The sequence below is a fragment of the Lasioglossum baleicum genome, chromosome 1, assembly GCF_051020765.1.
Source record: "Lasioglossum baleicum chromosome 1, iyLasBale1, whole genome shotgun sequence".
In the NCBI taxonomy this organism is placed as follows: Eukaryota; Metazoa; Arthropoda; class Insecta; order Hymenoptera; family Halictidae; genus Lasioglossum; species Lasioglossum baleicum.
Window position 1 is genome coordinate 15,601,766 of NC_134929.1, and position 25,376 is coordinate 15,627,141.

The window sequence follows — 25,376 nt, forward strand, 5'->3', positions numbered from 1 at the left end:
TCGCTAGGTTGCGCTCGATGTCTACTCGAGGCAGGTCTGGCTGACTGGATTGGCTCTCATTTGGGCCCCAGCAAGGTGAAAATGTTTAATAAAGTAATGGTTGGACGATTACTTTTTTGTATTTGCATGCAGTGACCCTTGCTCAATGAACTTCATCAAGGAATTGAAACGGCCTGTTTAAATGTTCCAGGAATTTGTATACGTTTAGGATTACCGGTTAATAACTTCGATGACACGCGCGTCTCGTAAGTGGCGAATTCTAATTTCTATTTTTTAAGAGAAAATCGTCGCGCGAGGTCGAGACATTTAAGACGATTCTTCCGTCTATTTTGCCTGATATTCTCAGTCTGATAGCACACGGCAATGACATTAATGTCATACGACATAGTGGACAGGATGTGGTTAATTCAGATCGGTCGTCGTGTGTGACTCACATTATATATGCTTGCGCGCGACTCATCTCGGTGTTACAAAAAGAGGGAGGAGGTAACTACCAATAGTACAGTGCTGTGAATCGCACACACGTGTCGCCTCCAGGCACTAAGGTCACACACACGAGATCTGACCTTAGCCCCCAATTTGTTTCTCGACGATCAAGTCGAGGAAATCATTTTCGCAGCCTTCTTCACCGGGAAGACCATCTAATGACTAGCTGATGCAGGTGAATTAATGTCGGTCGTTATCTTCTACTCTTGACCGTACACGTGCGGTCAAACCAGTGCACAGAAATAAGTCCAAGCACAGTTTTTCGCTAGGGTAATTGTTCCAGTAGTCAGCTATCTTAAGTGTTCTTATTATCAATATGATATTTTCCAAAGGTTTTATAATTTAGGGCCACAAGGGGCAACACAATACCCAAGTAGCCGCGTACGTCCCTAAAACGTACGGTTCACGTCCAAACGTCCTACGTCCATTCTGCATACGTTTTAGGGACGTACGTGGCTACTTGTGGCTACTTGGGTATAGGCTGATCATTGTGCTCCTCCAAATGTATAATTTGTTAGTAGATTTTTATTTTTAAGCAATTTCTTTTCAGGATAGATGAGTGTTGAGTAGGCGCTGAAACAAGGCACGTACACCTTTCAGTGAATATGATGTTTCATTAAAAAGTGTTTAGCCATGTACCATAGATTTTTCAGAATTATGCAATAATCACCGTTCGGTAATGTGTTGACACATTACATTGTATAAAAGATTCTCTAGGTCAAAAGAAATGTCTTGGTTTTGGAGTAGAAATAATAGCTTCGAGTCATTTGAAACGGCCGCCTGTTTTATTGAAGTCGATTCGCGCGAACTAGTTTGAACGGCGGGCGCTAGACTGCGCTACAGTTTCGAAGTTTAATAGTTTGAATTGAGTGAAATAATGGAAGTAGACGGGTACTTTGTTCCCAGTGTGAATTTATTTCGTCGATAGTTCTGTTTTTCTAATACTTGATATTAAGCTGAGGAAGGTAAATGTCTGCAGAAACAAGTGTCAGATCAAGTAACTGCGGGAAAGGCATTATCTCCGAAGCCCTCTAGCGGTAAACGCAGGAATTGCTGTCGCTGATACGATAGACTGCTATCGCTGTATACTGTGTGTATACATATATGCACTGGTGTTATCCCTCGCAAATATTTTGACATTTGTATCTCCTCTAATACTGAAAATCAAATCAATCCAGATCTAATCATTTATTTGAACTTTGGGATATTGATTTTACATTATCGGAACTACGTACATACGTTTCGTACACCTCGACAGGTGCAGCCTGCCACGTCATAATAATGGGACGCCCCATAGCTCGTTGGTACCTATTGTCGTCTTCAAATCCATGGGGAAACGAGTACTCCTCCGATTCCAGCGAAGCCTTTATTTTATTAACAGTGATCAAGTCACTGTTCAAGTCAGTTCTCCAGATTAAATAAGCGTTATTTCATTTATTATCCTATAAGAATTCCTATAAACTTGACTGTTTAATGTAATCCGAGATGCGCGGTATAAACTTATTACGTTCGATGTACGTACATATAATGTTACGGAGTTCAGGCGCAATTCGTGTCAGTTCCTTGCGAGCATTCAAATCTTCGTATCCGTTCGTCTCGACGACGTAAAACCAGTTTAATCCAAACTAAGCTAAATAGAACAAGTACAAAGGATCCGTACTTTAGGCGTGGCTCATGGGGGAGTATTGAAAACATCGTGCGCTACGAAACAGCATGCTCGAGCGGTCCTGTAGCATGAGTTTTACGGAGTAACCATAACGAAAAGAATGTCGAATAGGAATTCGGGTATAACAGGGCCGATGATACCGGGGAAAATTCTTCTAAAAGTATACGGAGTCTCCGGTGTTTTTCTGATGATCGGCACCATGAGCCTCACACAACGATAACAATGGACAACACAACGAAAACAATGCGGCGAGGTCGTGCACGTATATGGTAGACGCGTCACACACTGGACAGTTCTCCGGTGTAGGAGGGGGTTCGTAAGGAGGGGGGCAGGTGCGGCGAGGAGTAGAGGGGAAGAGGGGGTAGAGAAAGCGAGAAGAAACCGGTAGAAGGGAACGAGACGGAGAAGAAGCCTGTACAAACGAAGCGTGTTTAGTCAACCTGGTGGCGTTGAAGAACCAACTGTCGGCATCGGAGAAGCCCAGCCGACCTCGAGGAACTCACGGTTTCGGTGCGAGCGATCCTGCGGTGCCGTGTTGCTCGCTCGCGTTTCTACTGTGTGTTTCATCGTTCCGTGTTCGTTCGGACCATCTCGAACAGTTCGAACCGGTCCCTGCCGCTCGACACGTGATCAGTGTGTTCAAAAACATTCCCGAAAGAAATAAATCATCGCCGTTTCTCACCTGTCGCCACGATGGTCAGCAAGAACCCAAAGATAATCGCGCCGGAGGCAGACCCCTATCTGAACCCAGCGAACGTAGCATCCAGCCAGTCTTTCAAGACGTTTATTTACAATCGTGAGACTGGCGCCTTCATGGGCAGAACGGCGAGCAGCTGGGGTAAGTTACCTGGGCAAACGGACACATGGAATTTACGATGGCCGTTCGGTCTAGGCTACACCTCTGATGACTCTTCTCTGTTTCCTGCGCGCTCCTCCAATAGATCGAACTATCGATCGCGTCGCACGTTCTATGACTCCTTTCCCAAACGTCATAACGCTGGAACTTAATTTCTCACCGGGAGCTTAATGAAATTGAAACGCGCGGATAAGATCGAGCGTTGACATAGTCTCTTGACAATTGCCGTGTATGTACATCACGCGGAAATGTGGGAAGCGGTATCCTACTCCAAACACGTTTATTTTGAAACTGAATGACAGTTGTGTGTCTGATAATCACTGAAAATTTTTAAGTTTATATGGGATATTTATCGAATAGTTTCTTATAAAACTAACAGGTGTCTCTAATAAAAGACAGTGTTATAAATTTACATTTTTTAAAAATCTCCACACCTTCTTGATTTGTGTGTGTGTGTGTGTGTGTTCGACAGTATAAGATTGACCAAGTTAACCTTTCAAAATTTTTAAGAGGAAAAATGTCCAACTTGAAAAATGATCAAGACGACATTAATGTCTAATATTTAAATAAAGTGAAAAATAAAATAAGGTTTTTAAAGTTTCATAATAATAAAACGATAATGAATAAATTATATTTGACTTGAGTTTCTAGACTGCTTTGATGGACCAATTAAAGTATCATCCTAGATAGAATATATTTTATGAAATTAAGAGTTTAAAGTTTGTTTAGCTAAACTAAACAACTTGTTGACACAACTTGATTAGTATATGCAACGTGTTCGCACATTTATTTCCACCGAAGGAACTTGCACATATTTCCTGCTCTTCCAGGCCCAGGTGGGTGTCAATTAAGCGTCGCGTCGCGTCGATGAGGATGGCCACGTTTGTTACTGCTATTCAGGCAGTAAGCGGTAGAGCATGCTGGCAGCCATGTTGTTTGTTTACGTTCCCCTTATATGATTTTGGAGATCATCGAGTGGTATAGTGAGCAAGATACAGCAAGCGAAAAATTTATATTGTTCAGACACGTTATTTGCCAAATTTATTTCTTCTCGAACAAGAAAATAATTTGATTCGTTACCCCGTCGCGTCCTAATTCCATTTCAATGTTCGCGCCAAAACGCAACGATATGGGTTGTGAGGGTGTTTTTTAACCCTTATGTCAATAAATCATTTCCATTTACAATTTCCGTTGATAATTTATTCATAATTTTATTGAAAAATTGCAAAACTGAATGGAAAACGTGGAAAGTTTTGGATATATATATATGGAAAGGCACATTTTTTAAACATTGAAGGAAATTTTGATTATTGATATTAATTTAAAATGTTTGGTTTACAGTATTCTGTATAAGCAATTAACAATTTTTTTACACAGAATAATGTCATAGTTTTTCGGTTATTGTGCACCGAGCTTATGACAATTATTTTAAAAAGAAATGAATGGCTATGTACAGCTCGTGTAGTTTGAAATGAATGCAGACAATGTTCATTTTGCATAAAAATCCACGGTCTACTTTAATAGCTACTCGTTCGAGTATTTATTGCAGTTTGCTTCATCCTAGAGATTTCTTGGGTGGTTTTTGTTGCATTTCCGTCTTACGGACTTACAAATAATTTCTATGTTCAGTTTACTGTCCCGCACTTTTCGTGATCATTTTCACACGCCCAAATCGCTACCAATGTCAAACCACTCTAAACCATAGAGAGTTTGCGCTGCAGCGAACACATTAACGATGAAGGACCCCCAGATCCTAGATTAATGAGAGGTATATTCTCGTTGTGTAGCAGTAGCAATAAAATACCATAAAACATCATGATTAATATTTTTTAGTTAAGGGAGTGTTCTTGTCTTCGAGGCTATTTTTCCACGAATTTTTAGAAATTTTTTCAGAAAAATTATTACACGTTTTACGTTAGGATTTTGCACACACATTTATTGGTATTTGAAGTACATGTGTGATTTCTATTAAGTAAAAATAATAAAGATTACGCAAGTTACATATTTCTTTGTTTTGAAAAACATTCGATGGGTCGATGGTTGCCATGATTTCGTAGGTATGAATGTAGTTCTCGTTGCATGATGTCATTGTCATGTTGCAGCATGACAGGTGTTCTGTTGATCAGAACCGGTTGTTTTTTCAACAATTCCTTATTGTTTCAATACAATGATTCATAATCACGAAGATAACCAAGATAAATTTTCGGAATCAGCGTTTGCAGTCTAACATTTTCGGACAATATAAACCATTCTTTGCTCAAAACAATAAATTTACAATGTACAACAAAATATATCTTTACAGGTTAGAGATATAAATCGAACTGACGCTAATTTAGGTACTTACTGAAAATAAATATTAATTATAAATATTGCAGATCAGTCTTTAAACTGTTCGGCTGGGACGAAAATTCTTATCGTTTTTAAATTAAAATTCAAAGATAAAATTAAGGTATTTACTCATGGATTTATATATTTTTGAGGTAATTTATCATGTTATTGAATAAACCTATGAATAAATATATCAATTCTATTTTTGAATTTTAATTTAAAAACACTACGAACTTTCGTTGCAGCCCAATATTATTAGTGAAGGATTTTTTCAAATGTTTTGTGCAAAATAAATATTCTATTAATAACTTATGATTTACGTTCTGCCTTCACATTCTGGGGTCATTGCTCGCAATTATGTCTCATTAGGTCGTAAAATGACGGCGCGGCGATGAAGAAAACGCCTTCGACGGCGAAGTTTACTTTCTCAGCAAAAAATGCTACAAATTTGCAATCTTTACAAAATTTTGTTGCATCAGAATGAAGAAACGCATAAATCGCCACCTACATACAGGGTGTCCCATGTGACGGTCGTCACGATTTAGATAAACAAATGTTTGGAACAAAATTAATTAGTTTTTAGTCGGCAACAAAATGCAATAGAAAAAAATTCAAAACAGAAATTAGTTTATGAAAAGTGACTGTCACCTTCATTTTTCTAAATGACACTACATATTTTTTATTACATGATATTACTGCTTATGTCAAGACGAGTTCAACGGCCTAGTATACTATAACCTTGAGATGACCTTGACAGTGAGGTAGGCTTGAGTTGTTGAAATTTTTCAAAATTTTGACCTCTCGAAACAAATCCAAACCATTATCCCCTGTATCGTGATCTACTAATTTCGTTGGAAATTATTATATAAAAGAAAATGTTTCATTTAAGTTAGTTCTGGTATATTAAAAATTTTTTGTAATCGGTTAGGGGACGTTGGGTTATTACTAATTATTATCAGTTATTAATTAGGATGAGTTCATATTTAGGGTCTTGAAATTTAATATTACAATATAGATCAAGGGAGAGGTGATAATATTTAATATATTAGTTTCTATAATTATACATAGTAGTAATTGCTACAAGGGCTCAAATACCTATTTTTGAATGTTTAATTAGTCTTTCATTTAACATGCAAAATAATTGGCTGCCTAGATAAAGTGGTAGATAAAGTGTTAAACAACCACTGTTTTAGAATAGGTGTGCGTACAGTAACAATTACAATTTTGCGATGAAAAAGGTACTCAATCAAAAGTTTATGATCTGAGTGATATAAGGTTGAATGGTTTTCACATTATACTTATCTATGTTATGCAAGATACTACGGCTGACGGTTACTCCATCCAAAGGAATTTCAGGGACACGTTTTCCTATGTAGATTATTCAATATTGAATTTATCACTGCATTCGTGATATTCTAGCTATATCTTCGTATTAAATATACTGAAACGAATGCTAATAAAAAATGACAGAAGGAATCAATTTTATTACAAAATGAGTTAGTAGTTCACAAATTCAATTTAATTGGCTGTATTAATTGGTGAACTTGTAAAAAAGGGACCTCTCCTCCGATTTCAATGATGTCAAGGTCACCATTCTGAACAACATTTCTTTAGTTTACAAGATAATTGCAAAAAGCTTTACTTGTACATGCATGGATTAGATCTGGGGGCTCCTTTTCAAAAAGTTTTTTGAAAAATCATGAAAAATTTTTTTCTCCAGAAAATGAATTTTTCAAAAAACTTTTCTCACGCGTTTATGGTCTGAAAGATGAGATCTAACTTTCACTTCAACTATTTTTTGATATTTTTTATCGTCTGCGATTTATGAGCAAAAGGGCCGGTTCGAATAAAAGGGTTGATTTCTTCCCTAACCCTTAGCACTCAAATGGCGACTCAGTCACCACTAAAAATTTCCGTACCATTATTCACAATATTGTTTACATTATTATGTTGCTAATCAATTACTAAACATTTAAATATTGTACGCGGAATAATATCAATTTCACATCCATAAAATGAAACAAGATCATATGCAATGGAATTATGCTAGATCGAAAGAAATGTTAAGTTTCAAAAGGATAGGATTATTACGAAATATGTAAACAGCGTCGTCTTATACCGAAATAAAACTGTACATATTGACCATCATTCGAGCTCATCCCTACCGCTATCGTGACGGGTAACGAATTACTCCGGCATAGCATACGGAGGGCTAACAGAACGTGGATCTATGAAACACTCAAAGAAGAACGTAAGACGCTCGTAATGAATCAATTAGTTTTCGTAGAATGCACTACATGTGTCATCAGTTTTGTGATTCATGCTACAATACTTTCATCGTTTATTACTATATCCGTTATGCTCCAAAATTATTGCTTTAAGCAATTTTGATCCTACATAAACACAGATATATAGACATTAGAATTAAAAATTATTATATAACTTATTAGTAGATTTTAGGAATTGACTTGCTGAATTTATCCCACGATTGCATCACAGATGACAAATATTTTTAATACAATAATTAACAATGGTGAATAATTGTTGTAGTGATCACACGATGGAAAGTGATTTCTTTTAATGGCGACTCTGAGTCACCACTCGAGTGCTAAGGGTTGAGGTAGACAAAGTCACTGCAAAGGAAGGTGTAAACAGAATAATTTTTAAACAACCACGTGGGTTTGTTTACATGTTTTTACCATCACTTTATAACATTAAAAACGCTGCACAGGTGGCATAATATCATTTAAATATCCCGTTGTTTATGTATACTGTTTTTTGAAAATTCTTCGATTGCACATATGTGTTCAGAAAAAAGTTAATATGTATATGGATTAACTGTGTACTGTATATGAGTTAACTGCGAGTTTATAATTTCGAGCTTTAGGTTATTGTATTACGAATAAGAGTGACTTAAGTTAAAACTCTTCTTCTTGTCTCGCTTTAAATAGTTTTAACCGAAGACCAACTTGTAAGCTGCTTACCGCTTCGTCTTATCTGTTTTCTGTGTTTACGGTAGTAAATATTTATAAGTAAGCACTTATATTCAGTTCACCAATATCTAATTCCGAACAAGCAGAATTAACTGAGTTTGTGTAAATCTTATTTTCTATTTGTGATCTTCCTTCGTGTATGTATTAATGTAAACATTATTATACAGTTAACGTGTACATTAAAAATTATACATTGACCATAATTATAATCGATATATCAAATTACTTCAAAGAGTATAGGAATCTTTAAAAATTAATTATTGAGCAAGTGAAAATAATTAATTTCTTTGTCGGCAGTAGTAAGAGCATACTTTTTTAGATAATTAAGATTAATTTTAGTAATAATTCGTTTTTAAATAAAGTTCAAAAAGCAAGTTTAGTGGATTGTTCCTGTTTTAATTTTTACAAATATCAGATGAATAAAAGAATATTTAGGATCTGCAGTATCAAATAATAAATTCAGCACATGCTAAATGTTTCAACACTTTAAGGCTTAATATTCAATCTTAATTCTGATTATTTTTTAATTTCGTTTTCAGAGCATACGAAGATTCATTACAATTCATGTGTTATGAAAAAGTATATATTGATTTTACACAAGTATTTGTTAAAAAGCTTTTCTATTTTATGTTTTTTCATAAGATTTACATTTGTTTATATATCTTAATATGTAAGTCAGGAATTATTTAAAAAATTGTAACCGTCGGTTCATAGGTCTATGTCCATTTTTTCGTTTTGAGAATATAAATATGAATTAATATTTAAATAATTCTGCTTTATTTTATCGAAAAGAGAAAGAGAAAGAGAGAGAGTTCGTATAAATGATGTATACACATATATTCACAATAGAAAGTGTTACCGTAATCCAATAAATTCAGGCGAGTCAAGCACCACGAATATGCATGAAACTATCATACAGACAATCAGCTTTTATTCTGTTGGCATAGCAACAAATCGAAACAGACCCTATGGGGGTGTTTGGCGTGGGGTAACAACCCTGTTAATTAGCAACGTTGGACGTAGTATGAAACCAGGAAGAATGCTTAGTCATTACTTTTCGATCGATATAATTAAATAGTGCTTATTAACATTTGTGAACACTCTGTTATAGACCATGAAGTTATACATTAAACGTAACAGTGTTGATTATCCACAACACATTATTCTTTTCCTAATAGCTTTCCAATGTTTTAGAGGTCGGCAACAAATGCTCGTTTCGGCCGATTTTCGAGGGCTCCGCCCTTTGGCTTGCGTCACACGTCTTCTGTGCGTGGTGCATTAGGACATCCTTAGAAAACACCTATAATCTAAATAAATTATATAATTAAATTTTATTCTACTACTTATAAAAATTATTCACTCCAAAATTATGTCATAGAAAATTTAATACTGTTGGGGGGAGTAATATTGAATTATTATATAAAAGAAAATTAATTGCCTTAGACCATATACATAGGTTTTGCACTCCAAATTCACCATTTTGCAAATCAAATTGAACCTTATGCAAATCACTTTTAATCATTTACAAATACTGTATTTTGAAGTAAGTTTTTGTAAAGAAAATCAAGTCAAATGTAGATTAATTGTTAGGAAATTCCAGATTTAATTTATAGCAAAGATGTGCATCAAATACTTATTTAAAAGTAATTACCAATTCATTAACTTCGTAATGTATGAAGATTAATTGTGTGTAGACCGTAATATTTATTGGAGCCATTTTCTGATTAATAAATTTTAAACATGAAACTACATATGTATTTATTGAAGTGTATTGAGTATTGAGTCTCTCTCTCTTATGTTTCCCTCGCAATAATAAATAAATGAATAATTTTAAATATTCTTAACCCTTCACTGCATGATTTTTTTGATTGGGATGAAAATATTGAAAGAAGGTCAGTTTTTGTGTGTTATTTAAGGGAAAAATCATTTAAAAAATTGATACAACATTTTATCAAATGAGATAAAATGTGTAGAATAGTAAGAAAACACATTCTTAGTTTACTATATACATACCAAATTTGTTAACTACATATATCAGATATGATACACTATGCAACGAAGGGTCAATGGGTGAAAGTGAGACCAAAGGTACAAAGCAAAAGGATGTATCCCCTGCAAGCCTATTCCATATTTTCGGAATATAAATACAGCAGGATAAATTAAGGCCCGATGGATAATCGAAACCCGAGGGACAATTCTGCTGTAAATGCATAAAGATCCGCAGTCTACTTACCACACTATTATTCAATTCTTTCTTGATCGAATCAATCACCAGAAGTAATCGATGGAACAACTGAAACTGATTCCCGATTCTGAAGTCAGTTCTAACAGGCCACCCTATCAGAACTGTTTACATCGGATATTTTTATCGCATTGGTACGTAGAAGACTTACAAAACCTGAAACTGGTGGTCAGAATTGCGAGATTACGTTCTCCTTCACTTAATTAGCTCAGAAGCCTAGCATTACGATACACTTTCTTGCAGATTGAATTCGCTGTCAAAGCATGCCCCACGGTTTACCCTTGATTTGCAATTAACCTTGGCATCGTAATACTGATATTGCTTTGTAGTACAATCCAACGTATCCGGCCATCATTTTCTCAAGCACCATTTTTTAACGCTTAAGAGGGAACTCCGGTGACTGATACACACCGATTTTGACGAAACCTTACACAAGTTACACATACCTGACAATTTAGCCACATTTCATTCGTGCCTGTTTTTTATTTTAACAGAGAAATCAACCCTTTCATTCGAACCGGCCCTTCTACGTGAGTGTTCACAATTCGCAGGCGACCACAGATATCGAAAAATAGTTCAAGTAAAAGTTGTCTCTACACTGCGGATCTTTATGCATTTATAACAAAATTGAGTAGATGGAATTTAAAATTGTTGGAAAATTAAAAAAATTGAACATGTCAATACATTTCTTCTCTATTAAAATCGTTAGGGCAAGAAGTATTGTAACATTCATAAAGATCCGCAGTCTAGTTATATCTAATCTTCCAGCCCATAAATGTGTGCAAATAGTTTCTCGAAAAAAGCATTTTCAAAATTTTTATCTGTCTACTAATCAATTACTAAGCATTTAGGTATTGTACGAGGTGTTATACCAATTTCATATCCATAAAATCTCAAGAATCATAGGGATGGAAATATTCTAGGTCAAGAAAGAAAGGGTTAAGTTTCTTCGGTGAACAATTCAATTTTTGAATATTAAAAGTTATGTACATGTTACATAGGAGGCATAAGAATTTTAAAAAGGCTTAGGTGGGGCATGCCACAAAAAAGATTGGGAAACACTGTGTTAACCCCTTGCTGTACACGTTATAACAAGTCAGGCTCGCGATGAAGATTCCAAACAAACTCCTCTTCTTTCGTAACCAATATTTAAGCATTGTCCCGATGAAGATTGTACGACAGGGGTTAAATTAACACATTAGTTACCGGCGGCTATTTAATACATTTTAAATGATTAACAACTGAGAATAAAAGAAGAATAAATGCAAATCAATGGAATTTTTCTCTCGTGAACTCACGAAGCACCCTTTGAAAAATAAATCGATTATTTCTTGCAAAATATTTTTCGAATGAAGATGTAAACATTAGATGATTGCATAAGTTCGTGCCCGATTTGAAAATAAAATACAGTGGTTAAATTTTAAAGATTTGATTAAAGATTGATTAAATTAAAATGAAAAATGGTTAAATTTTCTACAATTAGAAAAGAATGGTAAAGAAGATTAGATTTAATTAGAAAAGAAATTAGTAATTAGAAAAGGTGGTTTAAAAAACCATTCAATTTTATTTTCAAATCGGGCACGAACTTATGCAATCATCTAATACAAACCCAAAACATTTGGAAAGTTCGGGACCAGAATATTCCGTCAATATTGGGTTGGAACGATAATTCGTAGCGTTTGTAAATTAAAATTGAAAGCTAAAATTCAGATATTCATTCATACATTTATCCAATAACATATTTCCCATTCCTTTCTATTACTTTTTGCCATTTTCAAGGTAACTTCTCGTGTTACTGAATAAACATATGAATAGATACCTTAATTTCATCTTCGATTCTTAATTGGAGAACGCTACGAACTTTCTTTCCAACCCAATAGATTGTGGACGAGGCATGAGAATATTTCAGAACCGGTCTGGTATCGTTTCGTGGTGCACACGTGCGCTATTTGAAAATGATACGGAACTCGACAGTGGTATCTCGGCAATCGAGCACCTACATCCTCGATCGATTTGGTTGAAATAAACGTAAGGAGAACAAAGAAATGGAGGGAGAGAAAAAGACGGAAGCGTGAAGCGCTGCTAATTCGCGGTGCACATAACGGTTTGCCCGGCTGAATGGCAATTGTTAAACTTCCTTTAGCGCAAACGTGTACAACGAGGTCAATTGACGTTAAATGGAAGCATTACGGCATTATGTAACTTAGGGCCATTCCGAAGGGTACACCCACGCGACCACGTTACAGCTTTCGTTCAACATCAACCCTCAGAAAACGTCCGAAGTTTCATGGTTCTTTCCTCTCTTGTCCCACAATTCCACTATTACCATACTGGAGTTCGATAACTGTCAAAATTACTTGTTTTCAATGTTTTATACAAATTAGTGAAGGTTCGTTTGAATTTAATTCGAATTTTATGGTAGCATTAGTAGTAGATGAATTTATTTGCTTATTAATAGACTGCGGATCTTTATGCAAAATAAAAAATGTTTGCATTGATTGCAAGACGTAGGAGACAAACAGAAATTTCTTTCTTCTTTTAATTGTCTTATTAACACTAAACCTGCCGGTCAAATAACCGGTCTTAGATTTTTAATTTTGTGATTATTAAAATGACAAAGTTGCTTACATGGAAATTGATATTGATTCGATAAATTTATTTATCCAAGCACTTATTGCAATAAAAATTGCACAAAATCTAAATAAATAAAGCCTTGTCATTTTTATCAGATGAAACGTTTTAATCGCTTTCAGTGCTCGGTAGTTTTAGTGTTAAGCTGAAATGAATAAATTGATGTCCTTAAAGCTTCGTAATTCGTCCACTGCTTTAAACTGCACGTGTCAATTTTTGTCATAAATGCATTAAATCCGCAGTTTAATTATTAATATTTCGAGAATCAGAAGTAAATGAGGAATAGAAAATTTGATTCCATATTGTAAAATACTGTGCAGGAAAAGTATCTCAAATTGAGACAAACATATTTTTTCAGAGTTTTATGAATGAATTCGTTATTATGAATGATATTGTTGTAAAAATTTCTTGCAATGACATCATTCTATCAAAGTTAGATTAAAAATAGTAAGAATATTGAATGTTGCAAGTGTGATTTACTTTGCCCTTGTACTTTCCAATAGTAGTAAGCTGTAAAATAATATTATTTGTCACTAGACTGCGGATCTTCACGCACTTATGGCTCTTGAAGATTTTCAAAAAATGCTAAAATATAAAATTCGGCAGAGTTTAGTACGATTTTTATTTATTTCACATCTACAAAGACTACTAACACTGAAAACAAGATTTTATTTGATTCCACTTTCTTAAAATTCGTCTACAAAAATTGCATAAACTTCCGCAGTCTATTTATCACAGTACACCGACTCCTCCTTTTTAACATATTAATTCTGTGTAAGTTGTTTTTGTGCTGACTATGGGCGATACAAATGAAACGCTGCAATGTTCGAGAAAATATTAAACTACATAGTTTACTTCACAATAAAGCAAGAGATTATTTCATTTAAAACTGTAATAGTAAAATAATTAAAAATCAATGTTCGAGAAAATATTAAACTAGTTTACTTCACAATAAAGCAAGAGATTCTTTCATTTAAAACTGTAATAGTAAAATAATTAAAAAAGAGGTTCTTGCCTACGAACAATGGTCGAATTTTTTCAGTGATGAACAATTTTTTTTATGCAGTAAAATAAGTGGATCTACTCGCGTATACAGTATAAGTGAGTGGCTTGATATCCATAAGATATCATAGCGGATACGGATAGAAGAAATTTAATACGATGATTAGCCTTCGTAACACCACTTACCGTCTTGTTTTGCTTCTTCGGAAAGAAAATCCCGTACCTGTGGACGCTCCTTTAAAGAATATATCATACCTTTGCATTTTTCCCATACCGATGTTAAGCTTCAAAATTTTTTATTCATTTTGTATAGTAAAGATGTACGAAGAAATTCAAGAAAAGGTTAAATCTTTGTGCAAAATAAAAATCATGAATTGAAATGGCAAATTGTATAAGCATTTATGAATCCCACATTTACACGTTTTTCCAGCTGTTCAACGACATGTATTTTTCCACACCTGTAATCGTACTTTGTGTAATATTATACAGGGTGGGTCGCCACATTTTGCCACCTCAAATATCTTTGTTGTTTTTAAAGATACGTCAAATGTCTGAAGGACAAAGTTAAATGGTAAAATGGGGCTTATATGAAACCAAAAAAATTGTTGTTTTTATGTAATTTTTTTAGAGATATGAATGTGACCTTCATTTTTTTTTAATGCAATGAGATATTTTTTAATACATCAATCGATACAGCTGGACATTCGTTATAAAGAAGTACTAACCTATGTATGTTGAAAAGTTAGTAGTTCAGGAGATATTTCAATTTAAATAACTCTAAAACACCATTACTGTCGTGCTAAGATGTTACACAAGTAAGTAAACACTAACGTCTTAGTACGACAGTAATGGTGTTTTAGAGTTATTTAAATCGAAATATCTCCTGAACTACTAACTACATAGGTTAGTACTTTTTTATAACAAATGTCCAGCTGCATCGATTGATGTATTAAAAAATACCTCATTCCATTTAAAAAAATGAAGGTCACCTTCATATCTATAAAAAAAATTACATAAAAACAAAAATTTTTTTGGTATCGTATAAGCCCCATTTTACCATTCAACTCTGTCCTTCAGACATTTGACGTATCTTTAAAAACAACAAAGATATTTGAGGTGGCAAAATGTGGCGACCCACCCTGTATGTATGTGGTTCCGTCAGATGATTCGTATTCAATAGCACACGTGTTTGTCGAATTTTCTCACTCGACTTTCTCGAAAATGAAGCTGCGTTTATTTATAATATAAAGAAAATGAAGCTTCATATGAAACCATTTTATTTATAATAAACAAAATAAAGCTTCATATGAGAACATCTTTTTTATAATATAACATAAATAATATAAAACATAAAGTCGGGAACATAATATTAAGTGGACACTCTTAAAAATGGCATAACTTTTTCAAAATTGGTCCAGAGGACTTGAATTTTTTAAAGATGTTCGACCAACTAGTTTGCTAGAGAATGAGTAAACAAAAATTTGTTTAGAATGCAATTGGTAGGAATCATACGAAATTTGAAAAACGATGTTTTGTCAACTTTTTTATCTGAGCCTGTAACGATAATAATTTAAAAAATGCATTTTGTAGATTTGGTTGAAAATCTGCGAGATTCACCCTCAAGCACTCCCCAAGCTCTCTTGACTGATTTTGATGAAACTTTCAGTATGCATATAAGTTACCGAAATCTACAAAATGCATTTTTGTTATGTCCACGTCAACTCAACATTTTTTACATGTTCCTGACCTCCCGCCGCATGCACGTGATGCTGCAGGTATTATTTTACATCGACAGACGTTAGTAATATAATACGATAGCTAATGCTATGATTCCGCGTATCGTCTTACTGTGTGATTTAACAAATGAGTCGCAACGTTCAAAGCAAATATACAGTTAGCAGACGCGACGATTTCAATTAATCATCAAAACTGGTTGGTCTAGGTCTAGATTTAAAGAAACAAGATCCCTCAAAATAAATAGTGGATACCTTAAAAATGTATGAAATTGTGAAAAGTTTCATGTAAAAGTTTAGTGACTGTACATACATTGAGAGTTTTATCGAGAAAAGTGTACTAGTAGACATTTACTGAGTAGACTTGATGCAAAGTAAAAATTCTTTGCAACGGTTGTTGGCAGAAGGAGTTAAACGAAAATTATTTTCAACCCTTAATCAATTTTTTACATTGTAAATATGTTTACATTTTTGTAGTAATGTAGAAAGTTCAATGTCTACCTCACAAAAACACAAAATGGCTAGAAAATGAAGAAATACTATACATATAAAACAGAACAGGATAGAAACAAATATTAGGTACATTTAAACATACAACTAAGATTTATTCAATAATATATTTTCCATTCTGGTCTATGTATTACTTTTTGCCATTTTTGAGGTAACTAATCATTAGACCGCGGATTTTATGCATTTATAACAAAAATGAATAGTTCAAATATAAAACTGGAAAGACATTACTAGAAGAATTTAAGGAAATTGTTGAACTATTTTCGACTTTTTAAAGATCACTACATTTTCATTCCACTTAAGTTTCTTACTATTGATTCGTACAATTTTTATTTTGCATAAAGATCTCAATTTTATCTCTGCATTTTAATTTGAAACCGCTACGAACTTTCGTTCGAATCCAATATGTAAGGAACTCGTGAATCACATCATTTTATTTTCGCACGATTATTAAATTACTGAATGAATGCATTAAGCGATGCTTCCAAGGTTCCCCAGAGTTGAATGTCGGCAGTAAATCGCAACGATTTTTACGAGTCGTCGACGTTCGGTACTGTGGTGGAATTAATCAGCGCGCAGTGGCACGCCGCATAATATAGGTTAATTGCATTAATCGCTGGTTCAATTCAAACGAAGATCAAAGCGTCTGGTCAAGTGGAGCAATTCAATTACGTACCGATTCAATGTCTCGCAAGGTCGCTCGCCGGATTCTATTCTTCGCTGAAATGACCTCTCGTGCATTGCTTTCGTAATAAGAATTTTATCCTGTTGTATTTGTAGATGGTAGCATTCCCATTTACGGTAAATCCAATTTTGCAGTACCGACGACGAACGGTTCATAACAATTGGCGCCAAAGTTTTCAATCATTTTCGTAAATGATCGAAAGAAAAAATTCACTTTCCATGAAACATATACAGTAGAGCTTGTGGGTAATTGGCTGAAACCATGTATATATATTTAGTCTAAACAATACAAATATAAAGATGTGGCGAGATAATAGTGTAACCGGACGCATCTTCAAATTTCTATTTATTTCAAATTAAAGTATAATAATTTTTTAAGACATACCCATTCTCCATATTTACCATAAAACAATTTTTTACACTTTTTACAAGTAGCATTTCGCGCACACAACGGTTTGTACATATTCTCGTCACTGTGCGCGGATCGAAAGAGGAAATGAGTAATATGAAACTCGCATATGCTTACACATCGTGTGCACTGTGCACGCTAATTCCTTCCTTTACAAGTTCATGACCTGTAAAAGAAAGAAAATGGCAAATAACGATTTCCAATGCAACTTACTAATTCCAATTTTTCGTAATTAGCATTCTCGGCTGCTTCAACTTGTCAGTTTTCAAATGAAAATCGAAATTCTACCAATTTTATAATAACAATTATTGACATTGAAAAATAAAAGGTACGCTGACAACAAGGTTATATTTAAGATTGTAATTTTGACAATTTCCCAAGGACGTTATGAAGTATATTAAAATATATTTCTACTAATATGCAGATTGAGAATTAAGAAGAATTGAGAAGTATCGTTGTGTTATTTGCAGTCCATTAAATGTATTACAAAAGAAAATAATATTCTATTTCGCTCCAGTTTGTTGCAATTCAGGTAGAAAATGTTCTTGACTACATCCTCGGTTTGATAGAAAAAAAACCGCAAAATTTATTTCGACCTTAAAATTCAAGGTCGAAAGGTCAACAATTTCTTTTCTATTGCATCGTATTCTACCCACCGCAAGAATGAAAAGTGTAAAAGGAACCATATACATATATATCGGGGTTAAAACTCGATCGTTCTCTTAAAAAATTATGGTAAAGTTTTTTATTTTTTTTTCATTATCCAACTGATTTTACTTATATTTTCTTTTCTCAGTCAGATGGAGTTTATATGTTATTATAAATTATAAGTCGTTGAACATTATTTCTTTGCGTGTGAAATATATCAAAAATATAATATAAATAAAATCAGTTTGATAATGAAAAGACTTTATGGTTGCATTTGCACTTTATAAGATGCAATAGAATAAATTGTTGACCTTTTGATCATGAAACTAATTTTGCGGCAGCTTTCTTACATCAATTTCCACCAAAACCGAGGGATGACATATAATTTCTATTCATCCTGTATATTCGTAAATATGTATATTTCTTAAGAAATTATTTCTAAATAAATTGTTCATTGCGACGAAGTTGTTATACTTCTTACTGATTTATCAGTCATTAGGATGTCACTGAGAACATTATTACCATCAAAATATAATTTATCATTATTCATGGATACTTGTCATACTTATGCGCATGACCTGACTGACTGTTGAGTTGAACATAAAAATGTAATTAGCAGAATGATTATAGAGGTACATAGGAATACTTTCAAGGACATACGCGTAGTTATTTCAGATAATGCGTACCTTAACAAAGACAAGAGCATTCCACGAAGTACAATAAATATTTAAAAGAAAAAATGTACTACATTATAATAATTAACTCGATAACTTTCTTTTAAATAATAATTTCACGAAAAGTTGTTGCATTTTATCAATTCTAAAAATTTCTCGGATTATCTGGATTTTCAAAATTATTATTGAACTTAATAGTCAAATAGTACAATGATTTTAGATACAAGTTTTGTAAAAATGGGCAACATTTTTCGATATACATACCTAATAATGAGATTGCGGATCTTTATGCAAAATACAACTATTCTCTGTCGATTGTGCGAAACAGCAGTTAAATAAAAATTCATTTTATCCCTTAATAGTCTTTTCACGTTGGAAACAACATAACAATGATTTTAGATTTTTTATATCTTTCATCGTTTTATATTTCACCCATTTAATTTCTTTATAAATGTATAAAGATCCGCAGTCTACTACTAAATAATCATATTAGTAAGAGAAGAGTTATTACATAAAAATAAGAGAATTTCAGAGAGCATAATGTTGATCTTCTTTCTTACAGGTAAAATAGGACTGTTCTACTTGATATTCTACGGAGTGTTGGCTGGGTTAGTGGCAATTTGCTTCTGGGGATTCTTCCAAACGTTAGATCCGAGGATACCGAGGTGGCAGCTGGAACGTTCAATAATTGGAACAAATCCTGGTAAAGATCTTCTAATAACTCATTCAGAAGCTAAACCCATTTTTCGCAAAATTTCCTTGTTCTGTTTGGTATAATCGGTTTGGTTTCTAAATTACACAAATATTCAAAGTGCAATACTGTCACGCAATATTACTGTTTACAGGTTTAGGATTTAGGCCTAATCCACCATTGGAGAACGTCGAGAGCACATTGATATGGTACAGGGGAACGGACAGTCAGAATTATAAGTACTGGGTTGATTCACTACAAGCTTTTCTTAAAGGTAATATATAATGACTTTTATATAAATACTGTTCCCATTTTGTTATTAAACATTCCAATGAAATATTTACTTGGGTTAATTTCTCGAATGCTAATAAAAAAGAATCATGTTTAAGCAATCGTCATTGTTTATGATTATTAATTCCATTAATTATCTGTGTTCTCTTCAAAATTTTAGTTTTTTGCCAAACTGTCAACTGATGGTCATAGACTAAATTAAAAAGTTAGTTGTCTGTCAATAACCAATTTTTGTTTCTTAATACTTTGATTTGCATTCTTTGTACAAGAGGCAACGCTGCTCTCAAGGCTTATGTTTACCAACTGATACACAGTTGTTGACATTCCTCAATTTATCAGGTCATAGCAACCAAGACAATAGAATCAGTAAGGGTACTTTGCATTGGTGGATCACTGATCAATTTTAAATAGTTGTCTTCTTTCTACGTTACGAATTAATGATACGTTTAATTTATTTGTCCAAAATTCAGTTATATTTGCATTATGTTAAGCAATACCCATTGCGCATTATTCTCGAGTTTAACCCTTTGTACTGGGACCTACTTTAATTCAATTTTAATTTTAATTTTTATTAACCTAGAATATTTCCATTCTCTATGATTTTTTAAATTTGGTGGATATGAAATCGATATACTAACTACCTCATACAATACTTAAATCTTTAGTAATTGAGATTAGATACCAACATATCTAATAATGTAAACAATATTTTAAATAATGCTAGAGCAATTTATAGTGGCGCCTCAGAATCACCACTCTAGTGCTACGGGTTAATTAAACTATTACATGCCTACAGTCGCATTACGACCTAAAGTAATCTAATGAATATAATAACTTTCCACAGATTACATAACGCCAGGTTCGGTTCCTGGTCTTGGTGCAAACATTAACAAATGCGACTACAATCAACCTCCACCTCCTGGTAAGGTTTGCGACGTCGACGTCAAGAACTGGCACCCGTGTACTAAAGAGAACAATTACAACTACCACAAATCTGCTCCATGTATTTTCCTCAAGCTTAACAAGGTACATGCTCCTGATTTAGTCTTTTAGAAATATTAAAATTATAAATACAGTAAAGTCGCGATTTCGACCTCGGTCGCCGATCAGTTTAAACATGCCGCGTAATCATCAGAACTTCTTTATTTTTCATTATTATTTTATGTGACTTCCACCAACTGATTTGTGGAATTTCCCTGATTAAAATGACGCTAAAGGCGATATAATTTTAACTGTATTTAATGGCTTAATTGACGATATGAACATGCATTATGCTTCACATGTGGGTACAGTAAATGTGGGCCAAATTATATCTTGTTTGGTATCATTTTAAAAAGAAAGATGACACAAATATGTTGGTAAAATTTCATTCAAAATAAGTAAAAACAAACAAGTTTCATTTATTGCGTGAAGCGGTCTCATCGGTACGCTATCCTTTCCTACGTTCGGCTCGGTCTTTGAAGCACAAGAAAATAGTGTCTCTCTACGAACTATGCAAACGAACCTCCACGAGACATTTGCGTCCATAAAATATTTACTGTACTTGTGTCTAGCGATGGCGCGGCGTGCAAAATCACTAACCGAGATTCATCACAGTGATAAATCCCACAGTGACGAATTTAAATAAACGATTAGGAGATTTTTTAGCAAATGATCATTCAATGTGTTGTGGCTCTTCAGGAGGATGGAATAAGACATGTCGAAATTTGTTTTAGATATACGGCTGGAAACCGGAATTTTACAACGATACGGAATCGTTGCCAGACAAGATGCCCGGCGAGCTCAAGGATCATATTACCGACTTAAAAAGAAATAATTCTTTGCAACTTAATACAGTTTGGGTCTCTTGCGAAGGCGAGAATCCAGCGGACCAGGAGAACGTAGGACCAATTCGTTACATTCCTCGAAGAGGTTTTCCTGGTTATTTTTACCCCTTCGAAAACTCTGAGGGATATCTCAGCCCCTTGGTGGCTGTTTATTTTGTGCGTCCTCGCAGTAAGTATCAGAGTACTAAAATTCTACACACAAGACAAATTCAGAAGAATTTGCATCGCATAGTCTCAGTCAGTCAAATCTGCTTCGAGCAAATTTTGATTAGTGTTTGTAATCGTACTTTGCTAGCAAAATGTCAAGAGCATGCTTGAAGTAGACATATAAAAACACGTATTATTTACATTTTCCTTTCTCCGATGTCGAGCCACACTCGGCAAAGGAGTGCAAAGGTTTAAATTGAATTGTACGTCTAGGTATGATTTATTTCCGAATAAATGTGGAAAGAATTAATGTGTTTTGTTACAGCTGGTATTTTAATAAACGTAGAGTGCAAGGCGTGGGCGAAAAATATAAAACACAGCCGCCATGAGAAAATAGGTGCAGTTCATTTGGAGTTGATGATAGATTAACAGCGCTGCCTACCCTACCAGGCCTCTCCCTTGTTAGTGTACAGAAGCTAAACGCGAATCTCATATTTTCTGACCCTTCGAAATACGTGGATGCTTTTCAATCAAATCAAGAAGTTGTCAGAGCTCGATGACCGCTGCCAAAGTCGATGAAAATTTTCTCAAGTACAAAGTTAAAAGGGTTTCTTATGTTTGTATCAGTGGACAGTTTTGTAAACAGCAGTTCCCTGAGCACCGAAAGAAAAGTTAAATCTTACATTAGTTTCATGCAGTGTTCAGACTTTTATTCGATTGCAATGGGCAAATGAACTCTATAAATAAAATATTGTCGATCAAATATATTAAGAATCGTTTGTTCGTCATGCGTGAAAACATAAGCGTATTGTGTATCGATAGGGCCATATTTAATGATAAACATAAAGTAAAATTATGCGTGACGACATGATCATATTTCCACAATTTTTAATAATGAAAATTTATATATTCGTGTGACTCGGTCCAATTTTATATAAGGATTTTCGATTTTAATTATATTATATATATGGAAGATATATCTGATTCTTTTAAAATCGTTTCGTTTAAGTGTAACTTAAATATTTAGATGTTCTTTTCGAAACTTGGACATAATGAATTTATGAGAACAATTTGAATTAGTTGAACTTATCGTTACCGTATTTCGGATGCCCATCACGAATAGATCTCTTAAACGTGGCAAAGATAATATATATATAATATAAATATATATATATGATGTATGTAAATGTATCGTATGTGTACACATATATTTTTATAGATAAGATTTTATTCTTTCAAATCACTAATTATTATCATCTACTTCACTACATACAATATAAAAATCTTTTCGAAAAAGGACGATCTTTTATATTTATTGTATCAATTGATTATTATTTAACTGAATGAATTTCAGATATATGTATTGTGTAATGAGATGAAAGTCAATCTCAGTGTCATTAAATTACAAATGATGTATAAACGAAAGAAAAAAAAGATTTTCTTCAGTTGTTGCGATTAGTTTAATTTATCAGTGCATTTATACTACAGTGCTTATAAAAAAATGAAATAAAATACTATTACAGTGGAAAATTGAACAATGCAAGGTTATTGATGTATGAATGTGGATAGTAAAAAATATCTCAGGATATATGAAATATTATAGTTTAATAAAGAAACTGACTGCCTTACACTACTTCCCAAACTTGATGTTGTTTTTTTAGTTTCTTCAAGGGCTTCTCGATTGCGGTGAAACATTATGGTACAGTAAACGCTGTAGGATCCCACTAATATTCGGACATTTTCTAACTTTTTAAATATTAGTCCATACGATTTGAACTTTTTTGAGAAGTTAGAACAATTGGTTTGCTACACAACGTGAACAAAGTTTACGAAAAAAATTGTAAGTAGTCGCAGTCATGGTTGCCATATTCCGCGGGAATCAGGCCCCTTACAGCTGCGCCGCTGAGCCCGCCCCACTCTTCCCACTAACCCTGAGGCGTACCGTGTGGAGCAAGCTAAGTTAGCGGTACGCGTCAGTGTTAGTGGGAAGAGTGGGACGGGCTCAGCGGCGCAGCTTGGCGAGGGGCGCAGCGGTAAGGGGCCTGGTTTCCGCGGAATATGGCAACCATGTCGGAGTTGCAGAGAAAATATGGAAAATTTAGGAAACACGTTTCGTAGATCTGCATATATCTCAATTAAACATATATTCTAAAAATTTCATTAAAATATTGGTTGACCATTATAATGGTACCATTATAATTATAATTCAAATTGTGGTATAGTAAAAATTGGTGGTTGGAATATATAAAAATTGTTCACAGGAAAGACAATCTCGTAATATTACATTGCACTAAAACTTATTTAATGTCAATGTCACAGGAGCCATTGAGTGCCTTATTATTTAAATAAAAAAGAAATTACAAATACTTTCAATATTAAAGTATACATATATTCATGCAGCCCTCATCTTTATCATTATAAATAAATTAATAATTCTTAGTATCTGTCGTCGTATCTGAATTGTTATTCACAGGCTAAAAATATTGGTGGATGTCTACTGGAGAATCCTCTGTGTCTGTATTATTCAATAAAGATAATTTATTCATGCAAAATGAAACATATTGGATATTCTCTCTGATATTCATTACAGCAGCAAATGATTCGTGCCGTTTTCCCCATAAGACGCAATGTTAATTCCGGCACGAATTATTTGATCTTTCTAAACGTCCGTACAGCTCCATTTCATGCAGCGGCAAAACGCTCAAGCTGTTAGTCAAATGTTACCGACAGAGTACAGGTCGGTAACAGCGCCATCTAGCGGTAGATTCGGAACTAAATTTGGCTAACAGTTTGAGCAAATAATTCGTGCCGGAATTTGCATTGCGTCTTATAGGGAAAGCGGCACGAATTATTTGCTGCTGTAATGAATATCCAATAGTCTTGATTTTTCATAAATAAATGTAAATAAAATGTGTTAGGGTATGAATAATAACCAATTAATTTCTAGCAGAATTTACTGAAAATTGTTACGGTTTGAAATTATTTGCAGATATTTATGCAAGCTTCACGAATGTTGTATGTAGTATACGTGTATGTACGGCAGAATCCAGGACCGAGCTTCTTCCATCTGCCCGGCAGCTCCTGAAGGGCAGATGACGGGTCTTTTAGCCAGCAGCAATAATTCTATAATACAGGATTCATACGCCATATTTTATAATTTTGAAACATGGCCGCTATGAATAAGTGGCAGGAACAGGTTTTGCGAAGCATATGAAAACCGGATAAAATCACAAGACTGTACATAATTACCCAGTCAGCCAGGCTTGCCCGAGCAGCTTCTGCCGGGACCGGGCCGGGCAGATTCCCAGTTTTTCTGCCGGCATATGGCAGATAGCCGTAGATAGCCGTAGATAGCCGTCAAAAATCGAGCATTTTGCTATCTATTGATTAAGCGACTTCCTTTAATTTATAAGATTTATAGTTTATATCAGATGTATATCATCTATACTCTATATAAATATTTATAAAGTATTTACTGCGATAAAAGTAAAGTAAACAGTTAAAATGTCGCGGTATACTGTACTCGCTACCAATTTTGGAAACTGAAAATCTCAACGAT

General features: G+C 34.1%; 1 protein-coding gene and 1 long non-coding RNA gene across 4 annotated transcripts; one reads left to right on the forward strand and one right to left on the reverse strand.

Annotated features, from left to right (window-relative positions):
- Window positions 1–1,245: 1,245 nt before the first annotated feature.
- Window positions 1,246–2,606, reverse strand: LOC143207405 (uncharacterized). Of its 3 annotated transcripts, none has more exons than XR_013008667.1 (3): window positions 2,009–2,606; window positions 1,722–1,940; window positions 1,246–1,643 (listed from the first exon to the last, which is right to left on the reverse strand). It is a non-coding gene; the product is annotated as an uncharacterized LOC143207405 (long non-coding RNA). The 3 variants fall into 3 exon arrangements; XR_013008668.1 differs by having other exon boundaries at window positions 1,248–1,643; window positions 1,726–1,928; XR_013008664.1 differs by having other exon boundaries at window positions 1,248–1,643; window positions 1,722–1,928.
- Window positions 2,531–23,468, forward strand: LOC143207397 (sodium/potassium-transporting ATPase subunit beta-2). Its single transcript, XM_076420837.1, has 6 exons — window positions 2,531–2,990; window positions 19,425–19,565; window positions 19,708–19,827; window positions 20,689–20,870; window positions 21,560–21,839; window positions 22,143–23,468. The coding sequence occupies exons 1-6, from the start codon at window positions 2,846–2,848 to the stop codon at window positions 22,244–22,246; spliced, it is 972 nt and encodes a 323-aa protein (XP_076276952.1). The 5' UTR covers window positions 2,531–2,845; the 3' UTR covers window positions 22,247–23,468.
- Window positions 23,469–25,376: the final 1,908 nt, after the last annotated feature.